At 41.5% G+C, this 23216-nt stretch overlaps 1 protein-coding gene across 3 annotated transcripts; it reads right to left on the bottom strand.

Annotated features, from left to right (window-relative positions):
- Positions 1 to 1811: 1811 nt before the first annotated feature.
- Positions 1812 to 22372, bottom strand: MMAA (metabolism of cobalamin associated A). Of its 3 annotated transcripts, XR_008462857.1 has the most exons (9): positions 21891 to 22372; positions 20792 to 20914; positions 19336 to 19506; positions 19103 to 19188; positions 18381 to 18530; positions 16729 to 17008; positions 14752 to 14839; positions 13491 to 13576; positions 1812 to 1830 (listed from the first exon to the last, which is right to left on the bottom strand). XR_008462857.1 is itself a non-coding variant. In XM_009896743.2 (6 exons), exons 1-6 carry the CDS (start codon positions 22330 to 22332, stop codon positions 16721 to 16723), a joined length of 1260 nt encoding a protein of 419 aa, XP_009895045.2. In that variant the 5' UTR covers positions 22333 to 22372; the 3' UTR covers positions 16520 to 16720. The 3 variants fall into 3 exon arrangements, 1 of the variants encoding a protein (XP_009895045.2); XR_008462858.1 differs by lacking the exon at positions 18381 to 18530; XM_009896743.2 differs by lacking the exons at positions 1812 to 1830; positions 13491 to 13576; positions 14752 to 14839 and having other exon boundaries at positions 16520 to 17008.
- Between the last annotated feature and the right edge of the window lie 844 nt (positions 22373 to 23216).

Genomic DNA, 23216 nt, shown 5'->3' with positions numbered 1-23216 from the left:
GTATCACAGTTCGAAGCAGTTGTTTTAGCAATAAAATCACAGGATCTTTTCTCCTGAAATTGAGAAAACCCCCAATTAAACAGCATGGGAATGGAAGTGAAGATAAACAGCTGCAGGAGTGCTCCCTCCATCGGTGTGATTCTGAAGTCATCTGCATACATTAGTGGCTGTCATGCCAGTGACACTTCTGAGAGGTACCAGAATCACTCTGTTTGCAGGTGTGAGCAGGGCAATGCCTGTCTGCACACTGAATATTGAGCAAGCAAGTGTTAGGACCTCATGTTTTCACACCTACCTACCTATTTTGAAGGAACTGCATACCTAGAACTTACTGAAAGGATCAAAATAGAAAAAAAGAAAAATCTCTTAAAAACCCCAAAAAATCTCTTAAAAAAAACCCCAAAAAATCTCTTGACATTTCAATTAAAAATAAATAAGATCCAGCTGTATGGTGATACTGTGGTAAGGTTGCATTTTCACCAGTCAAGTTTCATTCTTACTCAAGGTGAAAGGTTTGGGCTGGAGGGGAGGAGAGAGTTCTTCACAGAGAGAGTTGTTGGCCATTGGAGTGTGCTGCCCAGGGAGGTGGTGGAGTCACCATCCCTGGAGGTGTTCAAGAGGGGATTGGATGTGGCACTTGGTGCCATGGTCTAGTCATGAGGTGTTGGGTGACAGGTTGGACTTGCTGATCTTTGAGGTCTTTTCCAACCTTACTGATTCTATGATATTCTATGATATTTCTCTAAGATAGGCAGAGCCAGCAAAATGATCCTCCAGCCCAACGCAGACCAGAAAACTGTAATTAAGGTTGCACTTAATTACTTCCCAAAATTGGGATATCATATTTTATGGATAGGCACAGTCTGTGATAAACACTGTTGCTTTCTGTGACTAGTTATTAAAGCTAATAACTGCACAATAAAATTCCTCTCACATCCAATTTGAACAGGAAAATCACAGTCCTGTGCACTGCAAAATGTTTCATACACACCTACATGTGCTATCCACTGTCTGGAGCTGTGGCAGGCACCTTCTTTACTTGGGCTGCAGCAGATGTGGCTCACCACAGCCAGCCCCTGGTGTGTGCAGGTTTGGCCATACTTGGCTCTGGGTGGATGGGCTCAGCATGCTCAATAGCCCCACACATCACCTCAACTGCTGCTGAGCTCCAGCTGCTCCATGGGCAAACAGGAGTCATGGCAGCTTATGTGCCTGGAAAGACACACCCACCCTCCCCAATGGCATTCCCACTGTTCTGGCCCAGCTCAACTCATGAACAAGGAACTTAACAGGAGAAGAGGAATCCACTCACATTTTGTCCTAAACTGTGTTTCAATAACTAAGGTCCTTTTGGTGCTGCCTGGTATCTTTCTAACGTGGCTGCCCAAGATCTAAGTAGTTATGACACAGAGGCAGGACTGACCTGTTGGTAGCAAACCTGGCCATTAAATGTGTTTGCATCTCCAGCACTCCATTATTCCACAAGTTACATGTAAACCCACCAGGTAAAAAGATGTTGTTTGCTGCAGTGCACCAAATTCTCCCCTCACTAGTTGCACTACAAACAGAGTTCCTGATTAGCCTTTCCCAAGCTGTCGGCTGCAGGCCCTTGAGCTGGACAGTCCCACTCTGCTCTTGCCATAGGCAGAGCCCACTTGGTACTTGTGATCACTGTTACCCTCCTCTGGCCCTCTCCACTTACATGAAAAGCTCCTTCTGCACACAGTTCACTTCCATATGTGGTAAAAAGGTTGACTCTGCCAGACTGGCCCATTCATTCCTCAATTGCAGCCAGTATCCAGCTCTCAGGGTAAATGTTCCTGAGTAACACTTCAGAAAGAAGAAGAATTTTAACAAATAAAAAAATCTAGAAAGTGGGACTGCTCAGAGGTTTCTTCCAGTGGAACATTTTAAAAGACACAAGAATTTCCTGTGGAGCAGAATTTGTGGTTCTTGACAGTGAGTGCTACTGGCTACATTCTGACCAACTGCCTTTGAATCTGGTTCCCAAAAGCCTTTACACAGGGAGGCTTTCCTGAGATTCTTTAGAAACTGGATATTTTCCATCAGGATTTTTGATTCCAGCACTGTCACAGAAGTTCCTCAGCTTTCATATTTGCCATTGGCAGCACAAGCCCCTGAGTGCTGTCGCTAGTGCTTTGCCACCTGATCAATAGCTTGTCAAGATCCAGACTGTTATTTGGTGGTAGAGACTTCAAGAATCCCCCATGTTTAGGGAGCCAAAACAAAATGGGAGGGATGGGGTTTTTTGCATAGTTCTGAAGTTTTTTTCCCTTCTACCTTCCTGGGCTAGACTAACAGAGGAGCTCAGACCCCTACATTTTACTTTTAATTACCCAACAAAAATAAATCAGACCACCAAAAACTGTCACTGGCAGCCAAAGCGAGGCCAGAGCTTGAAGCCTTTGGTGTGAATGTTCCCTACCTGCCAAAAGCTTGCATGGTTCAAAGCTCGTGCTCGGCACTGCCGAACAACCAGGGACTACCTCCTCCCAAGTCATTTGCCCACCAATGACAGGCCAGACCTCACAGAAATCCCTTAGCTCTGCAGCTCTTTCTAGAAACCTCCAAAAGAAAGGCTGTTTACCTCCAGCTCCTCTGAGATCTGCTGTCTGTACCTTTGCTGACACTGAATTCGCTGTGCAAACACAGAAAGCCAGAGCACCTCCACCCCAGCAGTGCTGACAGCGCGGCACATGCCCTGTCTCCTCTTCTCCGCTCTCGCACAGGGTGGGCCTCTTGTTGTAACAAGCTGCAGTGCCATAAACTCAAAGCAATTATTCTTCTTCTGCAGCAAGACTGCTAAGTCCCTCAGATCTTCTCATCACAGGCCCAGTAACAGGAGGGGACTTTCTGAAGCTTTCTTTCCTGTTAACATCAAAGGAAACAGCACCTGAAGCACCCAATGATGCAATTAATTGTCAGTCAAGTGGAATCTGAGATCTTACACCATCCCATGGAAGCATTCAGCTTGAATTCCAATGTTTCCTTGTTTCCCCTTCCTGGCAATAAATAGGACAGGTAGCCAAGAAAGCTGCCTTCAAGGAAAGGTCTTTTTCCACCTTTTCAAAGGTCTTTGAAAGATCTCCCAGGAGAACACAGAGAAATCCATGGGCACAGGCTAGAGACGGCTGCTGAGCGCTCTGAAACTGCGGGGAAGAAAGTTTCACTCTAGGACCCTGGGCAGAGACAGCCCAAGAGAGGACAACAGCCTGTCCACATCCCATCTGTTTCCCATGCTGATACATCTCATGGAGGTCTTGATAATAAGTACAGTTTCTTTTACTAATGAACAATCAAGCACCCAGTCATCAGGTCATTAAAAGGGGGAACTGAGACTCAGGTGGTAGCACCTAAGATTGGCAAGAAAACTCTCCATGAACGGAGAGACTCTAACCAAAGAGCTGTGGGAGCACCCAAACCCAGCACTTGCTCACCACTGAGCTCAGTATGGTTGTGCCCTGACAGAGCCTGACATGAGAGGTGTTAGAAAACAGATTAATGCAGGCCAACTAGGAAATAGGGATTGCAGCCAGCATGGCTTGTAGGCTGCCCCTGAAGTATAGCAACCTTTTTTTTTTTTTCCCTTCATTTGTAAGGCATGGAAGCTAACCTCAAGCTACCTCCAGTTCAAAACATGGTTCTTTTTACCTGTTTGTGATCAAACACTACAGCATAATTCAAAACCATGTCTTGCAAAGGTGAACAGCAGACAGCCATGCAGCAGCTCAGGGCACCCGCTTCCACTGATCAGCCCTCTTCCTTGCACACACAATGCCAGAGGAACACCTTGGTTTAGTGATTATCCATCCTCCTCCCCTGACTGCACACCTGACCCTGTCTGTGCTGACACCATATTGTATGTCCCCTCAAAACAAGAGGATTTCTTTCACTAGAAACATTAAATACTGCAAGCACACTAAACACCACAGTGCAGTGACTTTCGGTGGTGAGTTTGGGTTTGGGTTTTGGTTGTTTTTTTCCCCCTCCCCTGCCCCCAGGAAGAAACCACAGACAACCTATGTCAGCAGCCAAATTAAACCAAACAAGACTTTCTGAACCAGGCATGCTCCTTCTGGAGACTCAAACTCACTGATTAACTCCAGAACTAATGGACTGCAGATCCTTCAGTTTTTGCTAAAATACAATATGATCATTTGTTGAGGAAGACTGATTTTGTTTATACACATCTACAAATAAAGACCTCATGCTGTGACACCACAGTCACTCAGATGCATGATAGAAATTCAGCATCTTTTGAAGTGAAACAGTCAGGATTTGGGCATGAATCCTTTTCTAACTGCAAGTGAAAAATGCATCTTCCCCTCTCACATCTGACACTAGTGAAGAGGGTAGCATCTGTCAGGTTTCTCTTACTGCTAGGACTGCAATCTGCCCTCTCAGGCTAGAGAGAGGTCTGTCAGCCTTTGCCAAAATAGGTCAGAAAACAGTGCTGGAAAGACACTGTGTGGAAGAAAATGAAAGAGAGGGACTTTGCAAAAGCTTCTTTGCTTTGAGAGTGATAGCATTGAGAGTGAGAGCACTGGAACAGGCTGCCCAGAGAGGTTGTGGAGCCTCCTTCTCTAGAAACTTCAAAACCCACCTGGACGTGTTCCTGTGCAACCTGCTCTGGGTGATTGTGCTCTAGCAGGGGGGTTGGACTAGATGATCTGCAGAGGTCCCTTACAAACCCCACCATTCAGTGATTCTGTGTGATACTTAACCAGAAACAGGTCTCAAACGAAGTTATGCCCTCAACAGCTGAAAGTCTTGATTTTGCCAGCTCTGCATCTTCTCTCCTCCAGCTGCAAAACCTGTTATAACCTCAGTAGCTCCTGCTCATCACAGAGCAGTGAAAAAGCCCTGGTCACAACCAAGTCAGAAATGCAGAACCCAGAAGAAAATGAGACCTGGAGCAGTGGACTTAGGACTCTGCTCACCATTTTCATTAGCACATTGCCCTGGTTCTGAGTAGCCCAACACACTTCTGAAGGAAGAGAGAGCAGTTTGACATACTGAGGAGGGGGAAAAAAACCCAGATGGTAACAAGTGGTTGTTCCTTTTACCTTGGCTGTAAATCCGAGCACACCACACAGTGCACTGCATCAGTTCCACACAAGTGCAGGCAGATATACAGTGTGCTGCTTGTCCTGCCCAAGACAGAGAGCAGCAGAGTAAAAAAAAAAGGCTTCCCAGCAAGACATATAAATTCTGAAATCTGTTGTAAATACAAGCCCAGTTTTAAGAAGGCCTAAGTTCTCCTAATTCCAGAAAAATATCACTACTACCTAGGCAGAGGAAGCCTACCCACAGATCCCAAAGAGCACATACAGATTTCAGCTGGGAATGTGAGCATTTTTAGCAGCAGTGTGGTGCAAGAAGGCTATTCACCAGGATTTAGACAAAAAACCTAAACATTCAAATCAGCTCAAATTGAATCTTTGATAGGGGCAACATGATAGCTGTGTCTTGGTAGGTTTTTGAGGAAGAGATAAAGAAGTCCTGAAGAAGTCCAACTATCTGCATCTGAACCATTCAGGAGCCTTACAGGAAGCAATTTAATCACCACTGCTTTGCTCCAAGCCCAGCAGATCTGGTGATGGATCACAACATCTAGGGCTCGTTTCATGTCACATGTGGTGTTAAAATATTGTATGTTTTGACAAGTTTGTAGGATGAAAGTTGAGGATTGACAGCAACTCACTTTAACTCTTGGAAAGGATTAATTCCAAAAGGATCTGGTGCCAGAAAACATGAAGCACATAGACCTTGAAACCTCATTTTCTGCCACAAGAAGTCAAGGATTGCACTGCCCAAAAGGCAAGCCCAGGAGCATGAACTGAGAGACTCCAAGGAGACCATTTGGCTTTTGTTTGTAGGGTGCTTTACTCAAGTCTCTTTGGAGTTCCCTAGCAGGGAAGGCAGACGTACTCAACACTGAAATTATGTAGCCATCAGCATTTACCATGAATCATTTGGCATCAGTCAGAAGAGATTATTTTTTTTCCCTCTCCCTCACTGGAAGTACACAGTTTGTCCTGTGTGGGTATGTTTGACTATGTCTGGCTGACTTTTCACCAGGAAGAATGAAAGCAGGATGCCTGATCATGTACCAAAATATCACTTAACACCACTGACTAACATTTACACTTCAGTCTCTGATCAGTTATTTAACCAACACCAGTGGTGAAAACTCAAATGTGGTTTAAAAATAAAACTCAAAAAAATCTGAATCCTCTTGAAAAGAGTTAAAGAGATTAATTAATAAAAAATACCCAAACACCAGAAAACCATACCACAAGTCAGTAGAAACAGCAAACTAGATATGAACAGGGAATATTTATGTTGCTTTTTTCAAAGCAATAACTGCTATGACTGGTACCTCTGAGAATTCAACAGAGCAAGCTCTCCAGTGTTTGACCTCCAGAAGGTCATGTTCACAAGTCAGTGACTGCAAGAGCCAAGCTGGCATTCCCAGTGCCCACAACAATAGATCCAATTACTTCAACCAACAAGCATTAAAAAGTAAATGCAGCACATAAAGCTCCTATTGCTTTGTTAATTCAAGTCCATGTATCTGCAGATGTAAAGATGAGAACAGCACCCTTGCCATTTCTGTGTGCTACACATGCTCTGCTTGCTTAACTTGCCTTACATAATATTTTGGCTCCACCTCCATTTTGAAATGCTTTATCCAAACTCAAATTAAAACAAGGCTGAGTAAATTGATTTGATAACTGTTTGTTTTGTGAATGCTGTTCTTCCCACCACTATGCCCTGCAATCTTTCAGAGCTGTCTAAGTGAAAATACCATTTTGTTCTTCTTTCAATTGGTGATGGGTAGGTCTATGTGCTCAGTAGAAAAATAAGGTCAAGTTTCATAGTTGCCAGTCAGTGACTAATCTGAATTTGCTAAGTAACCTAGCAGTTCAAATAATTCCTTAGAGAAAAAACAAGAAACAGAAAGCTTCAGTCAGCACACTGCTGAAGCCAGTAACATCAACAGCATTTTATAAAAGACAAAGACAGATTTAAAAAGTAAATGAATCTGTAAGATCCAGAAATACCTAACAGATACCACAGCCTCAGGGACATCTGAGGAATGGTTAGGACTAACCCTCAATGAAAATCCCTTCAAAAGCATTCAGCATCCTCTCCTCTGTCCATTGGGTGGGAATGGGGTTTGCCTTCCTCCCTGGAAGGCCTAAGGACCATCATCAAACCTCACCCGTCTGTATCACCTCTATATTCTCTTCAGACAGCACTCTGCTCTGTGGCTTCAAAGTGGCAGAGGGAAGGGCCCCAGCTGCAGCCCATGGGCCCACAAGCACAAACTGATGGCATCAGGGGAGCTGTACAGATCTGAGAGGTGACTTGAATGGGCAGTTTAATGTAGCTGTTAATGGGCAGACTGCTTATGCCTGCTGTGTAAATGTCCCTGTTTACTTTAAACAAAGTTAGGTTAGAAGAACCAAGCCAAAAATACCTATCAAGAGTAGACAAAACGAACTGTGGAAGGGATACTGTCCCAGAAAAATGTGATACAGACAGTTATACAAGGTTGCTAATTCTGTGTTATTAAGGATATTAGACAGTGACCTATTAATACATCCAGAGCCCTTTGTTGCCCTATTATCAATAACAAATGGGAACCTTCTGTACTATTTTAGGAAATGACCTTTCTCCACAGCTTCAGAGTAGCAGGAGCCAGGAACCTCCCGAGCTGTAATTCCAGCTCCACCATCAACTCACTGAGTGATGAGGGAAAGTAGCTTTAACCTCTCTGGGGCTCTTTCTTTTCTCTACAGTTGCAGTGACACTTCCCTGCCTCTCAGCTCAGTGGAGTGCTTCACTCAGTTCAAATATTTGAGCAGAGCTTTGCAGATGCAAAATGCCAGATCAGTGTGACACGTTGCTGCGGCTGCTTAAGGCTTTTAACACAGCAGAAATGCAACTGCAGCTGGAAGAATATAATGAGCTACAAGATTCCCTTTTCACAAGTGAGAACGTAGAGCCACTAGCTTCAGGCTGTAAGTCACCACTTAGTATCATTTAACTAGTCAGTGAATTCAGCTTCAGAGTTTCTCAACACTCAAGAAAGAAAAGCTCAGTACTTGCTCCCACCTACATGCCAGCAGAATCCAGGGTAATGTTAACAACTCACATCACTTAAAATAACAGCATGCAGGATGAAAATCCCTGGGACCAGCAGAAGGCACAGTGGATACTCAGTTTATGCAGTCTGCTACATTTCAAAGGTCAGAAAAAATAATTGGGTTATAGGAAGTTACTGAGATTAAAAAAATAGAGCAGAGACTGTAACAACACCAGCTCTTGCTCTCTCTCTCTCTAAGTAAATAAAAGTCCCGACTACATGAAGTCATTCTGAAAACATGAATTATTTAATTTGCTTTGGCAGAATATTCCCAGGCTTAAGCCCCTCAAATGGTGGTAAAAGGAGGGAAACAATCTGGTCCACTTATAAACAACAGGAATGTGCATCAGCACACGACACAACCAGAGGAAGGCAGTACTCCCAGCTTGGAAAAAACCAACCCCTTAACTCTTTTCCAAAGGGCAGAGATCAGTTTATTTTCAACATCTCACTTCTCTCCTGCAAAAGCAGCAGACATATACTAACAAAGTGTTTGAGAGTTGTCTAATAACCTCCTTTGGTAATTTATCCAACAGATTCCAAACAAAACTAACTTCATGGCTTGAGATTCGTCCCGCTGGAGGAAATTCCATTTCAATTCCTTTGTAGCTGACAGTACAACTCAAATTCCTAAAGCTGCATCAAATTCCTGAATCTGCATCCTCAGCTCTACAGGAACAAACTGAGTTTCACAGCATGGAAGCGTTAACCTGAAAGCCACCACACCTATTTTTGTGCGAGGAAGTTCCCAGGGTGAACCCTGCTCTTCCACCACCACGATCCTCAAATGCCCTCAAAAACTCTTCAGCTATTATTTAAAAGCACTCTACTTTACAGATAATTGGCAATAGATTTGACACAGATGTTCTAAGTGTGACATGATTCAAGTTTTGTAAGAACTAAATGATAGCAGTTATTGAAATCCATGCTTGAATTGAATATTTCATATGTCTCGACTGACAGATTGCATTTGCTGTTCTTAATTAACGGTGCCCAGAGACAGCTCGGCTGTGTTCTCCCGATTGAGCTACAGCAGAATTTTAGACCTGGGCTCTGGATCCATGGATATAGAGAAATCAAAAGACAGGAATATGCATTACTTGAGCAAGTGGTTGGGTATAACTCTTATGAAACAAAGGGGTTACTTCAGCTCCTGATCAGAAATCTTTGATTTGTGTGATGGTCACTTTTGCTTCTACAGCTTCTTCCTGAAATATTTTGGAATTGATTTTCTTTTACCCAACAACCTAATGAAAAACCAGTTTAATCAAGATCAGAGCGCATGGAAATCTGGCAGTCGCTAAGGACCCCTTTCACCAGTTCCTTAAAGCACACCCTCAGCTGTGACCAACGCATCCCTGCAGTAGTTTGACTCCGTGGAGGAGCTTCCACCGGGAAGCAGGAAGGGCCGAGCGCTGCTGCACGGCACCATCTAAGGGCTCTCTAGTAGTACTGCAACTGAGACATAAAGACTGCAGCCTCCCCCAGCTTCCCCTCAGGCCCCTGCTCACACTCACTGCCCTTCCAGCAGTGCTGTCCCAACAAAACTTTCTAAGCAGTTGTTTCCTCTGTGTAACACTACCACAGGTTCATCAAAACACACCTAGAAAATGAAGCCACTGAGAATCTTCCTGAGGAGTGATTTTCAGAATGGAAAGATTGACCTTTGCTATTGGTAGCAATTTGTTTCTCTCTGTTGCTATTTCTTGGTGTGCAAACAAAGATGTTTATTACAAACACTAGGTAAGGACAGGAATTTAGAAACTAAAGCCCACCATTGAATTCTATCCAGCCTGGGCAATATTTAAAACTCTCTTTCAGCTTTTCAAAGCATTATCTTTCTTCATAAGCTATACAAGTCTTGTTTGTTAAAGTCTTCTCTTTGGGGATGAGTTTTGTGATGCTGTCTACATGAGGAAATGCGACACTAACCTGAGGATCAGTTAGTCCAGACTTAATCTCAAGCAGCAGCTAATAAAAAAAGAAACATTATGAAACCAAAACCACTCAAACTGTCCCACAGAAATGTCTTGTACTTAAGATGCCTACCAAGGGATACATGTTCAAAATGTTAAATGAGAGCTATCCAGACTTGATTCATTTACAGCATCTGTGTATGTCTCCAGAGCGATGTTTTCTAAGAAGAAAGAGTTGGCAGTGTACCAAACAAGATTATTTTAATTATCACTGTTTCCCTCTGAAATTTCTTGTCTCATTGCACATGGAATTTACTATCCCCAAAATGGAAAACTGCCTCTCCTACTGGGACAAAACTCAACTGGCCTGTACTCCAGGACCCCTGTTCTAGCACACTTAGGCACATGCATCAGGGTACGGAGAGATGTTAGTTAGCATTTCAAATATCAGCAGAGAACTCTGTGTGTGTGGAGCAGAGTCAGCAGCTAATCTGAAAGCCATGTGCACTCTGCAAGGCATGAAACTGGGACTTCCATACTCAACATGTCATAATTCAGAATAACTGACACATCTTGTGCAGAAATAAAACACTCAGTGGCTTTTAGTTGTGCTACTGCTGTACAGAGGGCATGGTCTGCTTGATTGTTGCAGATGTGGGAATGGCAGCACTGAAGGGAGAATGTTCTAATAGCTGAAAGGAAAGGTGTAGGGGAGCAATATTTCAATTATCTAAAGTTTGAAATACTAATTCTCAAATCTATTCAAGTTCTATTGCCACTGCAAAGAACCAGACAGCTATTCTGCATCACACCATGTCCAAATGATGTTTTTTCGCTTCTACTCAAAGTGTTTTGAACAGCTTATTGATTTTGACCAAAGTTCCTGTAAACCAGAAACTAAGAAGGTAACTTCAGCTACTTATTTGGAGTCCTAAAGACAGCAAATATTAGCAGCTGTCATTTTAGAGGCTTTGCCAGATTTGGACAGATAAAAAAAAGAAAGGAGAATTACCTGTATATCTACATCCAGTGCAGTCATTTTCAAACACAATCAATATACCTTCTAGTTTGCTTTGTGCAATCCCTTCCACAGGGATAAACCAAGAAAGTACCCAAGTTTCCCTTTCCTCTCTGAAATATTGTGTCTACTGCAAAATACTGAGAAAGCTTCACTAAATAAGAATAATCCTTTCTGTGACGGCTGAAGTCTGTTTCTCCTGCCATCAGAGGAGGGTCTGACATGGTACTCTGGGAACCAGCTCAGCTCCTTTGCTTCACGAGTGGCAGGACACATCCAAGCACAGCTGGCTCACCTCTAAACTTCCCATCCTCCACACCTTCCTAGGATGGTGCCTGTGTTCTTCTAAGGCTCAATGAAAGACACAAAGACGACTAAAGGGCAAAGGTAACAAAGAGGTCAAGAAGAGAGAGTTTCCCCTCAGACACTGCTAACAGACACTGAACAACAGTTTTGCACGACTTCAGAAATCTTTGTGTTCTGCTGGCGAGCTGTGTCCAAGCCTGGGTTCACCAAGGTTACAGGAAAAGAAAAGGTTGTGCTTTTGTTGATCAGTGCTGCTAAGCAACAAGTCATAAAAACTAACATTAGTCTTGTCTTCTGCTGGTTGCAATTAGAAAACTACAAACAGGATCTTTCTGTCACAGATTCAGGGCTGAGAGAAAGCTTCAGCAGTGTGAATTTGTAATGCTACAGCCACAGCCAGTGGAAGTATCTGCTCATTAGATGTACCTTATGCAACCCTAGCCACTGCAGTCTGCCACAGTGCAGGTCAGCTCAGCCAGCTGAAGCTGTAACAGTCTTTAGATTATAAACTCCAGGTTATAATCTTTAGGGTAGAATAGTCACTTTCAGCACAAGAAACAAAAAATATTGGTAATCCCTGCTTATGAATATTTGAGCAACAAAAGGAAAAAAAAAAGGTTTATAAATCTTTTTCATGCTACTGTACTGATGAAAGAGCTAACCATAAAGAGAAAATGAAGACAGAGTAGCTAATGTACAGCAGGAACTCACTTTGCTATAGCATTCTAAGTAAAAATACAGGAATCTTGCAATATGTTCTGAAGTTTAGCAAGCACTCATTTACTCCAGCTACAAGGACTTCTACCTTTTCCCTACTGAGAGCACAAGCAAAACCACCTAGCTCCAAAGGACAAGTGCCTGCATTAGACTAGTCTCATACAACACACAAGTCCAAAAGGGAATTGATCCGTTTTGCAAACCTCACCCTGCAAACAGAGTGGATCACACCAGCTTGACAGTGAATTGTCTAAGATAATTCTTATGCTCTCATGGGGAAAAAAGAGACATTCCTCTTGCTGTTCCACAACATACTTTCTCCACAGGTTAGTATGAATGCCAGCTTCCCTTTTCTTTGTTTGCTAATTTAGCTGAACCACACATTGGTATGGCAACAGGGTACAGAATCAGTGTGTCATACTTCCATTCTAAGTACCACAATTCCTACAAGGTTTTGCATTTGAAATTTTTATTCTCAATCCACAAATTGTGTTAATGTTCTAATATGGGGTGGGTAGGTTACTCTTAAGTAAACTGTAAGGAATATGACCATGAAGTATTTCAGCTAGGTTTTGGAAGAGGAACCCTGTTCCTCATGCACTGTTGAATGTCCAAACCCTAAATTCCAGAGAAGCACACTAATTTTTCTTTAAATATGTTTTATCAACTTCTGTTCAACCATTCTTCAGATGATCTCTGTTTTTAAAATAGTCCAGCAGGAACAGTGATGATAGGACTAAACTCTGTAAAAATATTTCTCATGTTAACTCACAAAAAATGTTACCTCTCAGCTGTGCATCCAAGGAGGAAGCAATAGAGCACTCTGAGCAAGGAAAAGCAAAGTCAGAACAAGTCTGTTTACACCAGTACAGGGCAAGTCAGTAACTGAGTCTTGTCACATTAAGAAAGAGAACTTTAGGAAAGGAACTTCATAAGGTTGAAAAAAGTTCCCTACTATCCTTTAGCTCAAACCTCATGCCCAAAAATCTCAAGACCCATGAACAGACAGCAAATAGATCATGGGTTTCACAAATAAAGAAACAATACACGAGGAGGACGTGAAGACTGAACAAGCAGCCATCACAGGAAACAATCCATTTACAAATGGCAAGGGCAGATTAGTTATCAAGGGAAAGTTTTCTACTACTTAAAGGAGGACATTACAACAGAACACTAGTCAGGAAGGGGTCACTGCATCCTGTCACTGAAAACAGAGAGATTAGATATGAAAGGAATAAGTCACACTGGGAGCATGAACTTGCTAAGAGCATTTTTTCAACCTTAAGTAACATGGCTGTAAATATATATGGGGCTCAGAGTAAAGACTACTGAACTGTAACCCTTAAACTCTACTGACCTGTTTGAGTCCTGGGTAAATCACTTGATCTCACCACACTTGTTTTTCCAGCTGTGTAACACCAGCAACATCTGTTAGACAGGCACCTGGGGAAAAGTTTCATGTTTACATACAAGTGCAAGACTTTGTAGGACACAAGTTTGTGTATCTGAAAAGTTTATTCCTTCCCTCCCATAAACTTTTAAACTTGTTTTAAACTTGTTTAAAAGTTTATCATACTTCTAGATACAAACTTAATCTTGATAGTATTTTCTCATAAAGTTACAGTATTTTCCCATACTGCTCTGCAGTAGCTGGGGTTTTAAATGTTGACATGAGAGCAACTTAACTACTCTAGCACATCAGAATATATCAACAACCTACTTAACAGATTTGTTTACTACCCTTTTTTTTCAGCCTGTTTACTTGAATGACTGTTTTAATGCATTCTACTCCACTCAATCCCAGAGAGCTAGAAATGCTGAGCTGGAAAGCATCTTGGATAAAAATCTTGGGAAACACAGAATTGTTTACTAAATTGTAGCTAGTAGAGCTAAAGCCAAGCAGCCTTTCTGGAGACAAAGCATTTCCCCAGCCCAGGAGGACATAAACAAAACTGCACAATTAATTGAAGAGCAGTTGACTCCAACAAAACATGCCATAGCAAAATTTTTCAAGCTAGAAAATAAAGAATTTGGTTCAGACATATGAAGCTCAGGTCATAGTTTGTGCAGTAGAGCTTTTCATTTGGTAGGGGAATCGCTGAAAAACAAAGCAGGGACCCTTCTCTATTGTGCCATTTCCAAAGACCCTTTTCAGTGTAATGGTATTTCTCTGCCTACTGAAGCATGAGGCACAAATGAACACATAAAGGTGGTGAATCTAATTTTCATTCAGTGCTCTGCTTTAAGAATAAATGCAGCTGAATGAAAAGCAGAACTTGCTTAAGCCACCGTACTGTTTTCGGCTAAGTTAGTATTTTAAAAGTAGCAACAAGAAAATAATAATGGCCAATAGCTGGCCTGGATGGACAGATCTGCATCCAGCAAACATCCTGAAGAAGTGATAAAACACATTCTGCTTGAGCAGCCATCATTTAAACAAAGCAGCAGGTTCTGTTTTACTTGCTTGACAGCTTCTGTACAACAGACAAGGAAAACAGCAGCCCCTGACAAATGCAAGGATGATAATAAGGGTTTGATCTAACAGATAAGCACAAATTAGGTCCCCTTAAAAGCTGTCACCTGAAACAAATGGACTATCAAAAAAGCTGAGAACTCACCAGTTAAAATGCTGCTACTCTCTCTGATTTATTTTCCATCTGTCATTTCTTCTAGTACATACCATCAAAACACAGTTAATTTTTAAAGCTGAAAGGATAGAAGACATTGCTTTTGGTTTGGGGCACTTTCTATCATTTTCAATAGACTTGTTTTTAAATAAAAAAGAAACAGCAGTGCTACTTTTCCCCCCCCCCCCCCCAACTCATTATGATCCTAACACAGTCACTGCGCTTCTGCCACCCCCTAACATTCCTTCAGCTACTTCTAGGTAACTGTGTTGCAGCAGTGCCAAATTACTCACTTGGGATACAAAGCTTAAGAACTAGGAACAAGGGGCTTAGAGCACCGAAGTTCTGACAGTTTATGTGATGGGAAATAGCTACACTGGTGCAAAATAATTCTTAACAAAGGAACGCCTCAACTGCACGTCCCACAAAACACAACACTCTGCTAATATTTCACTGCAAAGATACCTGGGGATTACTGCTTTTAAGCCCAAAGTATTTTTACCCATGCAGGATCAAAATTCTGAAGCAGAGAGATCTAGCTGGAAATAATAAACTTATATTGGAACACACTGGAACAATGGGGATGAGGGGAAGGAAGACAAGAGGGGAAAAAAGTTAGGAAAGAAGCAAAGGCAAAAAAAGAAAGGGGATTTAACCAGTTTATCACTATCTGGGAACTGCCTCAGCAATTCAGACTTACGTTGCCAGAATTCAAAATGCTGTGTGAAATACATACTTCTGAGGAAGCCAAACAGATGAAAATGAGCTCAAATTAAAACTAAAGCCACCATCCCTTTTATGTGTGTGCCCAGAAAAATCAAGACTATCACTTCCCATGTTGGTTTCTTTTTTTGTTTTGTTTTTTTTCAGTCAAATCATGCAAACCACAAGAGTCACAAAATCTGCCAGAGCTCAAAAAAAACCAGCATCTTTCCACTTTACCCTTCATATTTAATAGGTATTAGATGACCTCTGCTTTCTAGATCATGGCTTAGGAAAATTATTCTGACAAATTCATTCTCAAGGGAGATTAAACAAACCAACCCACCCAAAAACCCCTACACAAACATAAAACCAACCAAGCAAAAGGCCCAAAACTTTTGTTTGCAAGCAGCTACATCTTTTACAAGAAAGGGGGAAAAAAGCCCAAACACACACAACTGGGAATTTTGCTTGAACCCAAAAACCTTAAGTCAGATCAGAAAGCCTCAGGCCATTATTACTAGAGATCACTATTCTAGTATAAAGACACTGGCTGTTAAAACCTGATGGATGACATTTGTTCCATTTGAGGTCTGCATTTAGAAAACAAAAAAGTCTAAACTACATTTTGCCTTTGAATTCAAACATCTGTTTAGAAACTGGGATGGCTAAAGTTCCATTCTCCCAGTGTACAATGCCTAACTCTAGCTTCCAAAGCGGGACCTGACACCACTATATTCTATTTATATGCATACAATTTATTTACACTAAAACTGTGGTCAGGTGCTGCCAAGGGGTCCAATGTTCTTGCCGTCACTCAGGGTGAGGAAAGAAAAAGCAATCCCTACTGGCAACAGCTGGTCTGTATCAGGATGGAAAGTTGCAGCGTCAATTGCTCTAGGATGGTCCCATAATTAGAACAAAACAGCACCACCACTACTCTTTCTCTCCCACCCTCTCAAACCCAGTCACATTTTGAGACTGGCATGTATTTTTGATCAATAGATTTAGGGCATGCACAAATAGAAGACTTGGAAATGTAGGTTTTTTCCCTCCAATTATAGCCTGTAGGAATCTCTGAGGGTCTGCATTTGTCGTGGCATACAGAGAACCCTACAGTATTCTTTTGCAGAGAACTGGACAGGTTATTGCATGAATGTCAGCTGTAGGAAAATATTTGAATCCACACATAGAAAAAGTGTATTTAATGCTCATGTTTACATAAAGCACTTAACAAGGACAGAGTATAATATAATGCTTAGAGACCGTCTTTGAATGCTTTCAGTAGCAGGTCAGCTGCCAGCCCAGGAGACAAGACACCACTGAGAACCTTTTCTTCTAGAAGCGGAATCTTATCCTTGACTGCCAAGTGACTCCGGAAATGTTCCAACATATTTTCTTGGATGAGATTCCACATCCACACTTTCTGCTGTTTCCGCCGCTTGGCAATCAGCTCGCCACTTGTGAGCATGAGATCACGGAACTCTGTCATTTTATCCCACAGATCTGAGATCCCTTCTCCAGTCTTGGCAGAGATGCGCATTACCTGTTGGAGTCAGAAGAATTTTTTAAAGCCAAGCAACTACTGGGCTTCAGGATTCAAATACTGCAACAGGCAGACTGCAGGACAAGAAATGCATAAGGCAATGTTAGTTCGGTACACTAAGATCTCAACACTGGAATTCTACCAAGTAAAAGCAGACCCTGAGGTCCACAGTACTTGGAGTAAAGAGGTCTTGTCCAACTATTGGTCTGAGTGAGAATCATTTTGAAGAGTCCTTCAGCTACCAAGGTACAGTGTTGCTCATTTACTTAAATGTAGAGTTACATATTCTGGTAGATAGAATCTGGCAACTACAGGTTCAACTATTTCTTGCATTTGCTTTCTAGGCTAGAAGTTAATTCTGCTAAAAGTATTTCTGACACACAACATGATCTTTTAAATGGACATTTTTTAAGAAAGTCTCTCTCTCTCCTCAATCTAACAAATAGGATGCAGCCCCTAAACATCACCATTTTCTTTCTTCCAGTTGTCAAGACACTGCCATGGTTGAAAGAGAAACCTGTTTAGTTCACTGGTCTCAAACAGTTCTTTCAGGTCATGTCTATCAGATGACACCTCTCATCTGATCCAAACCCAAAACTTACAAAATTATGGCTAAGTCCCAAGCAGCCCAGTTGACTTAAAATTCATTCCCTGGGTCATTTTTAATGCCAGGGTAGAGCAAACCTTCTTTCTATATGTGTATAAAGGAAGTGAAGGTATGCGCGTGCTTATTTTATACACACACATTAACAATTAGTACTGTACCTTTTCCTTCATCATTTACCATAACCTTTTAATAGATGGGAACACTGCACTGAGGGCCCACAGGATGAGAACTCCAATAATCTCCACACTGCATATATAAGTAGATGAGGTTCTTGTCCAAATACTTTTATTATGTGAGAAACTGGGGGGGGGATCAAAGCAGTAAAGGAAAATGCACGAACAAGTGAAAGAACAAAGATAATCACAGGCTTCAGTGTTATAAAAGACAGAGAAACAGCTTAAGGGACATTTTAAGTCAGGACAAGTTTGCACCACTCCTGATGTTAGTGATATGTCTGCTGGTGCTGAGATGGTAGCTCAGGGCAGAAATCATAGGGAACAGGACTGGCTTTGCAGAGTGTTTCATGCTGCACACCCCCAGATCAGAGGTGGAACAGAAAGAGCAACTATTAACGCTCTAGCACAGTGTAACACTAAACAAGTCCTATTAAAAAGAGCCTGGATGATTAGGATAGTTACATGACAATCCTGACTCATTCAGGACTTTTTCAGCAGGAAAAAAGAAATACAAAACCCACCAACTAAAAACAAATCAAACCACATCACAACCTCCCTCACCCCACCCCCAACAGTGAAATACACAAACCTTAGGTCTCCAAACCTTCGAACGCTTGCGAAGCAGCTTCATAGCACTAACATACTCGGCTTGTATCCTCCGTGCAGGCACAACTAAATCACCATCAGCTTTATTTATAGCAACTAGATCTGCCACCTCAATGATACCCCGTTTGATACCCTAAATAGAACATGAAAAGAAAGCACCAATGCCCAGGGCTGTGACATGCTGATTTATCATGAAGAGCAGGTCAAAACGCTGCTAATTTCTAGTGGCTCTTACTGACATCTTTGAAAATCATGTGTATGTGTGTTGGACATGCAAGAGTCATCCCAACAGCCTCCCTCATCACTAGTTATTACTCTCCTTTGACACAAGAACTCTAAATATGGATATAATGGAGTTTGCATTATAATCTATTTCATGTGTAGAGATTTAAGTCAACCAAAATATGACCAAGTTTATAAACCTCTTAATACTGATTTCTGTTCTTCTATAATACAAGTCCACATCTCAGAATCTTGTAAAGATTGTAAATATACCAAAATAAGTCAGATGGAAATATTAGGATGTAAAATTTTGACACTAAATCAGGATCTAACTGTGCAACAAATTGAAAAGACAATGAAAAGACTTCAATAGTAGCAATGTAATTTACATAACTATTGATAAGGACTTTTTGCATAGATATTATGCCTTGGATTTCTCTTTCCAGTCCCAGGTAATACCTAGTAAGAGAAACTGACAAATACCTGCAATTCGTCTCCACCTGCAGGTGGTAGCAGCAATATAAACATATCAACCATATCAGCCACAGCAAATTCTGACTGTCCCACACCTAAAAAGTTAAATCCAGAGGTCACCATTTATTGCAAACTTTCAGTCACATTCCAGACAGTAATTATGTCAGATTCCAGTACTGCACCATGTGTAGATTATTTAGGCATCCCAACAGCGTAATTAAAGGAAAACTCTAAGCACACACCTACTGTTTCCACCAGAACAACATTGTAGCCTCCTCCTTCACACAGAAGAATGGCTTCATTGGTGGTCCTTGTTACACCTCCCAGCGTCCCTCTGGTTGGAGATGGTCTGATGTATGCATTCATGTCTCTTGACAGCTCAGTCATCCGTGTTTTATCACCCAAGAGAGAACCTGAAATGTTTAATGTTACATTACTTCAAAATGCAAACCAGCCAAACTTCCCCCCCAGCCAATGAAAAGAGACAGATCTCTCAGATGATGGCAGTCACAAGAGTACTTCAATGACAGTTGCTCAAGACTTTGCTAAGGACTAGAAGTTACTGATTGGTTGCTCTGCTCACCACAGGCTGGAAAGGTCTGATAAGCAGACCTTACTGCTACCAAATATGAAGAATTTCTCCAATTCAGAATGAATCCTACCACTGCTAAACAGCTTTTTGAGGCCTGTACACAGCAAGCAAAGATTTCATTGTGTTGCTATTTCCAACAAATTTCTGCCTTATGACTCTGGTATGTTTGACAGTGGGGTTTTTAAGGAGCTGGTGTGCACCCCTGCCTTCCCTCTTTACATCTGATTCAGCGAGATCTACACGCATGGTGCATATCCCAAAAGAGAAGAGATGTAACTGGTGCTCAATTCTTTTAAGTGGGGCAGCCTTGCTATCATATTTTACTATTCTACTAATGCATCCTGAATGAATGCATTTAGGTACACAGTCAGTCCTCATCACAGGTCATTGCAATGAGGAAGGTTGTTTCATTAAAATAGTTAGACATTGCAGCATCTTATCTAACACCACAGAAGCTGGAAAAAACAACACTGTTTCCTGGCAGTTGCTCATTAGAAAAAGGCCAACATCAAGGTTCTATTATTTATGTCAATAGTCAACTTGTAATTTCCCTACAGTTTCTGACTGGAGAGTGACAGATTACAGCCAGACAACTTTGAAGACTTTCAAATTTAGGAAGACCCCAAAGCCAGCAGGTAACAGAAATCCAAAAATTCCTACTGAGAGCTAATGAATGTTCCAAAACCCAGCTAGATCTACATGTGTGGACTGCAGCATCCTCTAGATCTAAATTAGCACATGCTCCCTGCCCAGGCATCAGCACTACCACTGCTGAAGTTCAGGCAGAAATCAATGTCCTTCTTTTCTTCCATTCAGAGGAAACTAAATACAACTAGAGAGGGAAAACCGCAGCAATCTAAAGTTTGACAGAAACGTTGTAGGGGAATATCTGGACACCAGAAAATAGAAACCTGACAAAATCAGAGCACTGATACATATTTCCCAGTTTCTTATTATGTGGAGAATAAAATGAACACTTGATACAACATTTATTTTTAAGATTTTACTTCTATAAGCCCCAAATTATCCTCCATTTGGCCCAAAGAAATACTCTCTACAGTTGAAAAGGTATTAGAAACCTGACTCAAACTCGAATTCACACTCACCACCACTTGTACTAGATGATGGGTCTACAGCCAGCACAGACACTTTGTATTTTCTCTCTGTGAGCATCTTCCCAAAGCATTCTATGAAAGTCGATTTCCCAGCACCAGGAGGACCAGACAGCCCTAAAAAAAAAATCATATTAGGAAGATGAAAAAAAAACCAACCATTTTGTTAACAAATAAATAATACATCATGTGAATATCACCACCAAGTTGATATCAATTCCTCTTTTAACACAGTATCATGATGACTGCAGATGGAATGCTATCCACTACCAATAAACACAAGGAAGTGTAACACTGGATTTATCCAGACCTATTTCTTCCCCTCCACATAAATGTATTGATATTGATTTATTCTTCAGAACTTTACAAACATCATATCCTAAACCTGAATTTTTCAGATTTACTGCCTCTGTAAGCAAAGGCCCTTTCACTGAAGAGCTGTTATTTCACATAAGGCACATCAAAGCACACAAAGATTAGCACCAAACATTTCTCACTCCCATACCCCTATTTTTATTCTTAATACCTTTGTACACATGCAAGAGGTGACAGCTAAGTATGACATACTTCAGTAGTTCACCTCTTTGCAAGGAGAAAGTATTTTGTTTTCCATGAGAACTAAATTCAAGTCTCCTTGGCTGCAAAGTGACTGCTCTAAAGGTATATGTTCATGCTTTTGTAGACTGGAGAAGGTATTCAGGAAGCATTCTAGAAAACACCTTCTTCAGGAAGAAAAACAGGTCTGCTTAACTACACTCTTCCCTAAGTGAAGCTGGTAGCTGTAACAATCTGCAAACTACCTAACATTTCAGGTTTTAACAGTTACCAAAAAAGCCAGCCAAACAAAAAACCCTAACAAACAAATAATAACATCCCCTTCAGAAGCAGAAATAATTGTTGGAGCTTTTTCAAAAGCATTTTTTCAGCTCAAGCCATGACTTTACTGCACAACAAAGTGAACTAGGCTGGTTACAAGTCACAAGAAATGAATGATCCAAGCGTACAGACCATGATGATTAAAGAACAGTAATACCAACAGGTGAGGGCTGCAATTCCATCAAAACAACTACTGGACAGACATAAAAGGACTAACCAACTCTAAAGGCAAGTGGTTTTCCTTGATTAAACTTTTCTTGTTCCCTGTGGTAGGATAATACCTTCTGAAGGAGCACCTGGGCTATTTTCTTCTTCCTACTTTGAGTTGATTCTACAAGTGTAATGGCTTCTGCTAAACAGGCTCTATGACCCTGGATTAGTCCACTGTAAAGTCTGTCTACCAGTCTTTGTTCTCTGTCAGAGAGTCCCTCCATCTCCTGGTAAGGGGCTGCTTGCTGGCACAGCTCTCTCCTCAAACCATTTGATGAACGCATCCATTTTGTATGATAGGAGTGCACTGTGTAAGAGAGGTGCCCTGCATGTGTAAGAGAGCCAATGCTTGGGAAATCTGGTCTGGAGGCGAAATGAAAGTTCATGAAGCAAGATCTTCTAGAAAAGTAACAATGAGAGAATTTCAGCAGTGAAGAGGGGATCTTCATCTTGCTTGGAATTAAAAGAGGAGGTATAGTTCACTTCGGTTTGCAGACACCCTAAAGGGAAACAAAAACATTTTTACTTCCTTCAAAGAACTTTAGGTATTCAAACAAAACCTACATACACAATCATCAGCTTTTACTTTGTCCACATCTACTGTTTTAAAATAAAAATACCAAAAGTCCTCTATTCCCATTATAAACACAGAACAAAAAGCAGCAAATGGAATCTTCAATAGAATAGCATCTCTTTATTATCATTCTTAACAACATCACAGAGATGTTTAAAAGATGCACCGTTGTGGTGCTGAGTGGCATGGTTTAGCACCAGACTCGGTCTCAGTAGCATCAAATAACAGTTGGACCCAACGATCTTAAAGGTCTTTTCCAACTGTTTCAATGAGTCTTTAAGTGAAGATTTTATATTTTTAAGTAAGCAGAAAAATAAAAAGTGCTTCTAAACATAATAGCTTCTAGGAGCATAGACAACACTCTAAAAATCCAGGAATGAACCAATCCTAATGCTTACAGAAATCGTTGTACATTCTACTTTCACAGCTGCAGGAGCTTTTAAAACTGTTTTTCAGGAAGACCTTTGACATCTTATTTCCAGAAAAACAGAAGTAAAGCACTCAAGACACAGAATCACAGAGCTCACAGACTGACAGGGGTTGGAAAAGACCTCTGGAGATCATCTAGCTCAAGCACCTTGCCCGAGCAGACTGCACAGGAGGGTGTCCAGGCAGGCTCTGAATGATTCCAGGTATGGAGACTCCACCACCTCTCTGAGCAGCCTGTTACAGTGCTCTACCAGTCTCAAAGTACAGAAGTTCCTCCTCATGTTTAGATGGAACTTCCTACGTTCAACTTTGTGCCCATTACCACTTGTC

The sequence above is a fragment of the Dryobates pubescens genome, chromosome 24, assembly GCF_014839835.1.
Source record: "Dryobates pubescens isolate bDryPub1 chromosome 24, bDryPub1.pri, whole genome shotgun sequence".
In the NCBI taxonomy this organism is placed as follows: Eukaryota; Metazoa; Chordata; class Aves; order Piciformes; family Picidae; genus Dryobates; species Dryobates pubescens.
This window is presented reverse-complemented; position numbering and strand designations above follow the sequence as displayed.

Excerpts from the sequence above, each read along its gene's own strand:
- MMAA (XM_009896743.2), bottom strand. The coding sequence starts at position 22,332 with ATGAAGATCCCCTCTTCACTGCTGAAATTCTCTCATTGTTACTTTTCT. Across the intron at positions 18,531-19,102 it reads CAGGTGGAGACGAATTGCAG|GGTATCAAACGGGGTATCAT; the intron begins GTATTTGTCAGT and ends TGTTCTATTTAG. Across the intron at positions 17,009-18,380 it reads CGAAGGTTTGGAGACCTAAG|GTAATGCGCATCTCTGCCAA; the intron begins GTTTGTGTATTT and ends TGACTCCAACAG.